Source organism: Salarias fasciatus, chromosome 22, assembly GCF_902148845.1.
Source record: "Salarias fasciatus chromosome 22, fSalaFa1.1, whole genome shotgun sequence".
Taxonomy (NCBI): domain Eukaryota; kingdom Metazoa; phylum Chordata; class Actinopteri; order Blenniiformes; family Blenniidae; genus Salarias; species Salarias fasciatus.
Window position 1 is genome coordinate 18703139 of NC_043765.1, and position 8886 is coordinate 18712024.

The 8886-nt window shown below is 43.5% G+C and overlaps 1 protein-coding gene across 2 annotated transcripts; it reads right to left on the reverse strand.

Moving 5' to 3' along the window:
- Positions 1–48: 48 nt before the first annotated feature.
- LOC115409403 (peptidyl-prolyl cis-trans isomerase FKBP9-like) lies at positions 49–8376 on the reverse strand. Of its 2 annotated transcripts, XM_030120571.1 has the most exons (10): positions 8053–8376; positions 7257–7402; positions 5750–5939; positions 5516–5661; positions 4618–4807; positions 2746–2891; positions 2396–2585; positions 1846–1991; positions 317–480; positions 49–234 (listed from the first exon to the last, which is right to left on the reverse strand). In XM_030120571.1, exons 1-10 carry the CDS (start codon positions 8286–8288, stop codon positions 55–57), a joined length of 1734 nt encoding a protein of 577 aa, XP_029976431.1. In that variant the 5' UTR covers positions 8289–8376; the 3' UTR covers positions 49–54. The 2 variants fall into 2 exon arrangements, with proteins under 2 accessions (XP_029976431.1, XP_029976432.1); XM_030120572.1 differs by lacking the exons at positions 7257–7402; positions 8053–8376 and adding an exon at positions 6804–6898.
- Between the last annotated feature and the right edge of the window lie 510 nt (positions 8377–8886).

The following is an 8886-nucleotide window of genomic DNA, read 5'->3' on the forward strand; positions in this document are numbered from 1 at the left end:
CCCACCCTCCAACAACGGACCCTCTGTCCTGCCCCAACCCCCCACCCAGTCCCGTTATAGCTCGTCATGGGCAGCAGACTCATCTGCCTTCAGTTTGAACTCTGCCTCTGTGATCTTTCCGTCTCCATCGCGGTCCTGGTTGGAGAACATGTTGTCAATGATCCGATAGGGGTCAAAGCCGGGGGCCAGGCGACCCTTGCCGTCGTTCACCTGCTGCAGTATGTAGTCGGTGAACTGTGGAAACAGACGAACGGGAAAGTCACGCCGACTGGCAGCGACAAGACAAGAGACAAATGCTTCAGGTGTGAACACACACCTCAGAGGGCTCCACCACTTTGTCCTCGTTCTTGTCCATCTCGGCGAAGAGGTCGGGGGACACGTCCTCGTTCCAGATGAACATGTAACCTTCAGGAAGTCCTTCCTCCATCTCCACCAGCTCGATGTCAAACACCAGCACGGCGCTGCCTGGGACTTCGCCAGCTGTACACGCACACACACACACACACACACACACACAGAATGTGTACGTGGTGGGAAAACCACTATATGGTGCTGTGAATGTCAACTCGAGGCCTTTCTATCTTCACATGCTGTGAAATTTGCAGGTGCAAGCCGTTTTTTGTCATGTGCTGTGCATTGAATGTACTCAGACAGAGACAAAGCGTGGTTCGATATATTGTGTAAGTTTTTGCCACAGTCAGTGTGTAGAATCTACCCTGGACCATGTGTGTGTAAAAACACATTACACCTTAAATCACAGTGAACCTGGAGAAGATCATTAGGACAAATAAGGAATATTTCAGATGTACTGCTTAAGAAAAGAAACCAGTTTGTGATAGAAGACAGATGATGACTAATGACCAACAGCTGAGCTGTGTGTGTGTTTCTGAAAGGTTAGACTGACGCAGGATTGTATGCTTGCACCAATATTATGAGCATGAAATAATATGATGATCTAAACTTCTATGTATGTTTATTTTTCAATTGGGAGACTTTTCTGAACGATTGTATCCATGTCACCATAGGTCGAAAGAGGGAGGGGGCAAATAAGCAATCAAGATGATACAATTAGAAATTGGTGAGGGAGGAAATCTCCTCTATTTATCTGGACGTAGAAGAGGTTCTAAATTCTGTCATATGAATGAAATTAGGAAAACAATCCATAATTGTAAATGTCTATCGCAGTCAGTGTTGATAAATCGAACCTGTTTTTAACTGCCGTGCTCATTCATGGTAAGGGTCATTTGCATCCAGAAATGCTTCAAATTAACCATATATGTAAAAACATGTTTTTTTTTTCATTCATGTTTTTCACATTTTATAACTGTCATCATGTATGCTCATTTAATCATATATTATTTCTTATCTCCGTTCATGCACGCTGACTGTATTTAACTGATAAGATATTTTTGTGGTGGTAATCCAACTCACAAGCTTTTGCTAATGTTTGCTCTTTCTGCACAAAGGTGTGGCAGAATGTGACGGTTTGCAGCAGATGATGAACGGATTGTAACCTCAAGAGTTTGTATCTCTTCCTGAGTGGTTAAATCTGGGCATGAACAACTCGCGTGCAGAACTCGTGCTTTGCATGAATAGGGACTTTCCTATATATTACTATTTTTTTTAATTATTTACTTTTTTCTGTTCTTTCTGAGAACTGAGGCGACATGTTTCTACCTAGATGGAATTATCAATTGAGCGATTTTAATTCAATAAAACAGAAGACATGCTGAGTTTGCACCAGCTGAGACTCTCGTCATGCTTTCTATTTGCAGTTTCACTATTCCGCCACTAGATTTCGTTTGTATGCAGGGTCAGAGTTGTGAGAAGTTGTGTTTTACTTACTGACTCCTCTCTCTCCATAGCCCAGGTGGGGAGGAATGACGAGGTGTCTTTTCTCTCCCACACACATGTCCATGAGTCCGTCCTCCATCCCGGGGACGACCTGGTTCGCTCCAAGCACAATGTTGTATGTTTTTCCATAATTATACCTGGAAAAAAAAAACCCAGAATAACACTAAATTTGTATATTTGGCGAAATCATTTGTTTGTGGGAGCATCACAATTGTCAGACTTTCAGTCTTTAATTCAGGATAAATGTGTAAAATACCTAAATATCTTAACCTTTTAAAATTTAAAATGATATCCAAGTTAATTCATGCTTTTTAAGTTTAGCTTCAGCTTTATCCTGACACATCATTGTGTTATGTATTTTCTAATTCTAATATTAAAACACACATAAGTGAATATATACATATGAATGTATTTTAGATGACAACATTTTATTTTGGGGATGTGATTTCATTTTGTTTCTCATTGTTTTTCCTCTATTTATATTGCAGAATTTGTGGTAATTTCCTGTTCACGGTCAGTTAAAAGCGTCTGCTTGACTCACGTGGAGTCGATGGGCGTGCCATCCATCAGAGAGGCGTTGTAGTGGTATTTGACGAAGTCTCCCTTCTTGGTGTGCACGTCACACTCCTCTGGCTTTGAAGTGACGGTGACCACGGTGCTGTCGGCAGGGTTGTGGAAGTCGATGATGTGAACATCAAACACCAGCACGGCCGAACCGGGGATCTTAGAGCCTGAGGACGCAAGAAGGGAAGGAAATAGCAAATATTGAAGATGAGAGCATTTTTAATCAAAATATCACACACACACGCACACACACACACACACACACACACACACACACACACACACACACACACACACACACACACACACACACAGATATAAACCCACCTGTCCCCTCCTCTCCATAGGCAAGATGTGGAGGAATGGTGATGGTGCGTTTCTCTCCCACACAGACTCCAATCAGACCCTCGTCCATGCCGGCGATCACGTAGCCTTGGCCCACGTAGGTGTCATACGTACGATTACGAGAATAACTGGAATAATAAGAAAATGGAATCACGGGTGAAATATTCATGACTTTGGGATCAAAACCCAAAACCTTGAGCGTTTCTAAAGTGGTGTAGAAGGTGGACGGATCCACTTGTTTGTGTGGTGCAAAAGAGATGGAATCAGGGTAGGAAGGCACGGTTTCAAGCGTGGGCGTCTTGGCTGTGCATGAACACTCCCTGTAAAGTTTCTCAAATTAAAGGCAAAGTATTTTAATTTGGATTTTTTTTCTTTAAATATTAAACATAGAATATTTGAGGAAAAATAACGCTGTCTTGTGATGGAGGGTACATTAAGCAGTCTAGCCCGTTACACAATGAGGGTAGAGAATCATGATGTGTTTGACTAAAGATGGATGGAGGCTATTTTATTAGAAGTGATCGGTATCATCGAGAACTGATTTGTTGAAAAAAATCCTTTTGGACAAATCAGAAAGGTGTTGTTGAAATGTATTAAAACAGAAAATGAGTATGAGGGAAAAAAACATGAGTACAAAGTCTTAGAAAACAAGGGAAAAAACCTGTTAATCACCTGATGCAGTTAAAACTAACACATTTATATACAATATACTGGAATGCATCGTTATATTGTACGTACACATGTTAACCTACACATGTACTCAATTAATAATTACCTTATATTAACATTTATTTCTGTTTCAAAATATGTTTTATTATCATTGCTAAATGATAAAGGGTTTGAGCCTGACAATCTGTCAACAGTATATGGTCACAGAGTTTTAATTTTCACTTGCAAAAGTCGCTGAGTCCCATTAAGTACTGAAGGTTAGACTCAAGAAACATTACAACATATTTTACTTTTACACCAAATATCACAGAAATCATAAAATGAGGAAGCCACCCAGACAGCGTAAAAAAAAAATAAATAAATAAAAATAACGGTTCTTTACTTATCAGATATATGAACGAAGTCAGCTGGATTTAACAGGATGAAGCACACTGATGTAACAGAACACTTGGAGTTTATCAACCAGGTTAAAGGTCAAGCTGCTTTCTGCCCCCCCCCCCCAAAAAAAAAGCATTTCAGGTTTACAACTTCACAGCCAACCCTAACCTGCGCCCTCCTCACTCACAGCCCCTTTCACCTGTGACTCATCACTCACACAAACACACACACACACACACACACACACACACACACACACACACACACACACACACACACACACACACACACACACACACTCCAATACAGACAAGTTGTTGAGAAAGAAGGGCGGCTGAACTTTCATGACACCTTGAACCTACAAGGCTGCACAAATCAGCGAAAATCCTCCTCAGAATGAGCTCCGTATTGGATGCTTTCCATATTTCAAATCAAACGGTTTCCTCTTCCAGCTTTTCGTTTCCCCATTCAGCACAGCAGCCTTGAGAAACTGACTCAGCCTGTCTCAGAATCTGCTGCATGAGTTGCTGTTTTTTTTTCTTCCTTTGACTAACACACACTGTTGATTATTATAGTCTGACAGGAAGTGGTTAAAGTTTCAAAAGGATGAGGGTGCATGCAGTGCTTCATGATTACAGTTTCTTGCTTTAAGTTTCAATTCTGCAGTGGAGGACCTTCAGTGCACAGAGCGATGCTGCCACCCTGAGGCCGCCCGAGAGGCAGCATAGAGTGGAATACAGTGAGAATCATGGAGGAGTTCAGTAAATCTGTCTATGGTGAGAATACTGCCCCAAACGATCTACAAACCTGGAGTCAAAAAAGGTGCCGTCCAGGAGGCTGCCGTTGTAGTGGTAGCGGACAAAGTCTCCAGCCACGGATGTCCTGGTGCAGGACTCGGGCACCTGCTGGTTGGTGACCGTGATCCCGTCCCGGGGGTTATGGAGGTCCAGCAAGACGACGTCGAAGACCAGAGACGCCTGTCCGGGGATGTCGCTCCCTGAAGAGAGAAGAAAAATTATTAATTATTTTGAACATGGCTAGAGCAACAGACAGAAATAAATGATAGTACTAACATCAAAATGTCTAAACGTTAAACACAGACTTGAAGTGAAAGGGCTTTGTCTAGAAAGTGGTGTCAGATATCCTTTTAAGGCAGATTTATTGAGGTGTTGCAACCAGCATTTCCAAATAAGATAATTACATAATATAGTGAGAAAAAGAAAGTTTACAACCACTCTCTCTGAAATAAATTAGACCCAAAGTATTTACACTTCTTCAAGGTTCAGGCTTAAACCTTTTTAATCCCGAACAAAGTGAAATATTCGAAAACATCCAATAACATGAAGTGCTATTCATCTCTTCTTACTGTAATCACAAACACACAATGTTAATGATGATAAATCACATTGATATCAAGTAGATTAAAAGATTACATCAAATCTACTGAGAATCAGATTTTGTACATCAGTCTCTGAAGTTCTTTGAGATCCACTGTGACACTGGCACATCATTAAAAGTTAAAGCTGAAATGTGTGTGTTTATCTGTTTTCCCCCATGAATTACTTTTTGCTTTATGTTTATGTTTCCATGACAATCATCAGTTTCAAGCTTTACTCCAAATAGCGAATTCTTTAAAATCGTAATTTAGCTCATAATAACACAAATCAGGAACAAAATGAGTAGTTATTAAACTGTGCTCACGTACCGTCTCCGTTCTCTCCGTACCCGAGTGATGGGGGCATCGTGATGATACGTCTCTCTCCGACACACATTCCCAGGAGGCCCTGATCCATACCGGCAATCAGCCAGCCGATGCCGACGTAAGTGTCGTAGGTCCGCATGCGGGTGTGACTGCAGCGGAGAGCGAATGTGAGGAGAGTGCCGGTGCGTGTTGGTGTGACTGTCGGCATGCTCAACAATCGAAGTGTCAAAGAAAAACCTGGAGTCAAACAGGGTGCCGTCCAGCAGGGTGCCGTTATAGTGGTAACGGACAAAATCCGACACCTCCACCTTTCTGGAGCAGACGGGCGGCGTGTGGTAGGTGTTGGTCTGCACGCCGTCGTCCGGGTTCCACACGTCCAGCAGCAGGACATCGAAGTGCAGGATGGCGTCGGGAGGGATGATGGTTCCTGCAGGCGAAAGCAGAGAGAATTCTGTTCTGATTTCTCATTTGGCCTTTGCTGAACACGTTCATCAACCTAAGCTACGCAGACCAGCAGTGTTAGTGGAGCGAGAGCCAGCTGAAACCAGCCACAAGGCAGGCGATGACGGCATTTTGGTTCAAATTAAGTGAAATTATCAACTGAAGAAAGAACGAGATGGGTCAAGGTTCACCACAGTCTCCTGGCTGCACAGCTCAGACCATGTTTCAATAGAAGTGGTCTGTTAAAACAATGTGAATTGCACTCTAAACTGTAATTATTCAGGATGTTGGGATCAAATAGCCCCTCATAGTTCATAATAGCTTGTAAGGTCAAAGTAGCTCTTAGTTTCAAACAGGCTCTAGTCTCCTCAAATAGATGTGAAACAGTGTACATGTATACAGTCAGTGCAATTATCCCACAATCTGTTTAAGTCTTTATGTAATGTCTGCTTATCATTGTCAATATTTGCATCTCTGGTTTTGTAATTTACACAAAGTTCACACCTGTAAAACAGACGTAAAGTAAAGCAAACTGAATAAACGTGGCCAGAATATGTGCACGGTAGCCATTAAATCACTGTAACTGATGAGCTGGCAGTCTCTTTTTCATCTGAATCTTTTTTCTAACGCTTCAGAAATCCTCAATCACACCCTTCAGCTACCTTCTCAAGGCTTCCTGATCCCTTTGATACAGAGTAGTAAAGGACACTGCCTCTGCTTTGACCTGCCCATACATGCCCCCTGCCTTCCTCTCTGTCCTATTATCTGAGTATTTCCTGCTATACGTGAGGCATCAGTCTCTAAAAAGTTGTTAGATAAGTTTCTTTTTCTTGTCATTTGGCGAACAAACCTGCACTTCCTGTGGCAAACAGGCTCAGATTAGCAGAGGACCTCAGATTTCTCTACACGTCTACACGCTTTTGCTTGCTCTGCACAGACTCTGGCTGCCTCCTGAACTACTTCCTGGTCTGTGATGTCCTCCTGACATCATTCAACATGGATGCTTAAGAGCAGCCCACTTCCCTCCCCGTGCCTCGGCACAGCACCGTGCTCTCTGCAGAGACTGTCATTTCTGTTCCTTGAGCTTTTGCCCCTGTCCCAAACAAAGTGTTCTATTTTTCTGTGGGCTGAGTAGATCATCTGACTGTAGTTATAACCGCCACGTAAACAGCCACACTCGTCTTCGCATACACTTTCTAGCAACACTAAAAGTGGGTTGTTTTTTTTTTTGTCCTCACTCCAAACAATTCAGCTGTGGATGATGGAACAGAGGGAAGTTTGACACACATCCAAGTATACAGACCGTATCCTTGTTTCCCGTAGGCGAGCTGAGGAGGGATCTTCACCAGACTCCTCTCGTTGACACACATCCCCACCAGAGCTTTATCCATGCCTTGAATCAGCTGCTTCTTGCCAACAAATACATTGTAAGTGGTGCCACGGTCATAGCTGCAGAATTAACAAAAGCACACGTTCATTGATTTTATTTTTATGTCTGAATAGCCATTCATTTAGTCTAAAGCATCCTGAAAAAAAAAAAAAAAGTTTTATTGACACTTCACTTTGGTCTATTTCATGATTTGGGGGGACTATGGGAAAAGATGCCACAACTACTAAAGCGGCTGTTTTAACTATTAAGTATTTACACAAATTATTGTGCTTTGGGTCACTTATGGAGGTTTAGGTCCACTTTAAAATGCATTGCTCTAACTGTGTATACACTTTTTTTTAATTCCAAAGTGGAGCTCTGGCACATTCAGAGGTACTGTGGGAATTTACTCAACCGGAAAAAGACTAAAATGATGATAATGTGATGAGAAATAATTTCTAAAATCTAAAGTCCGCCTCCCATTAGAGCGGGGATTCTGTGGTATTCCCTCTGGAGGTGGTTTAGAGACCTTGTGTTAACTTCCACTGCTCAGCCTCCCTGCTTGCCTGCGTGGCTCACAGAGACAATCCACCAGACGCGCACTTTTACGCACCGTGCACGCCGCTTGCACGGTTCACCCGGTCCCCCCCCCCCCCTGCCCCAAACCTGCCCTTGCTGTGTGAGTGCGTGTATGTGTGTGTGTGTGTGTGTGTGTGTAAGAGATTCTCACCTGGAGTCAAACTTCTTTCCGTCCGGAAACGTGCCGATGTAGTGGTACCTGACATAGTCTCCCACTTGAACCGCCCGGGCGCACTGCTCCGGCACGAACGTTTTCTCAATGAGGATGTCGTCTAACGGGACCGGGGGCGCGTTGCAGGCGGCGAACGTCACCAGCACCGACAGATACAGAAAGCCCTGCATGCAGCCGATCATTTTTAGCAGTCGCGAGCTCTCGGGAGGTGGCATTAACAGAGGGTACGGCCTGTAGGTGTGCGCGCTCACTCCCAGGTCCCCGGTACTTTGGTTTCCTCCAACGAGACTTGGATCGTAGTCCTGCCCCTGGTCCCAGTGGAGGAAGGATCGTGTGTCAAGTCTCACATAACAAACGCGCCATATCCGGTTTTAACTATTCCAGCTAAAACTTCTCTGATCGCTAAAATGCAAAGTTTCAGCGCAGAAACAAAAGTAATGCAATAGGAATGTACAGTTTAACATCTGCAAGAGACTGTGGAGGATTTAAATTACACAATAGGGTTGAAAAAGATCTTTTGTTTTGAAACCACGGCTCATGTTTCCGGTGTTTGTCCGTGACATCTTGGGTGATTTAATGCGCTTTCAAACTGAATGGGGTAGTTGGGGCACCACGTATTGCTCTTGCGCAGTTGAAGCCCTCCAAGATGTGTCAACGTGGTAGCGAAAGGGTCTCCCGAGCTCAGACTCGTCCCCTCAGGGGGACATTGAAATGAGAATAATCCTCCAATCTGACCGCACCCCCTCTGAATTACACCCAAACTGCAGTAACGTGCAGGGTCGCGCTGCTGGTTTTACGCACAGACGCAGATGT

Excerpts from the sequence above, each read along its gene's own strand:
- LOC115409403 (XM_030120571.1), bottom strand. The coding sequence starts at position 8,288 with ATGCCACCTCCCGAGAGCTCGCGACTGCTAAAAATGATCGGCTGCATG. Across the intron at positions 5,940-7,256 it reads CTACGGGAAACAAGGATACG|GAACCATCATCCCTCCCGAC; the intron begins GTCTGTATACTT and ends TTTCGCCTGCAG. Across the intron at positions 2,586-2,745 it reads CTATGGAGAGGAGGGGACAG|GCTCTAAGATCCCCGGTTCG; the intron begins GTGGGTTTATAT and ends TTGCGTCCTCAG.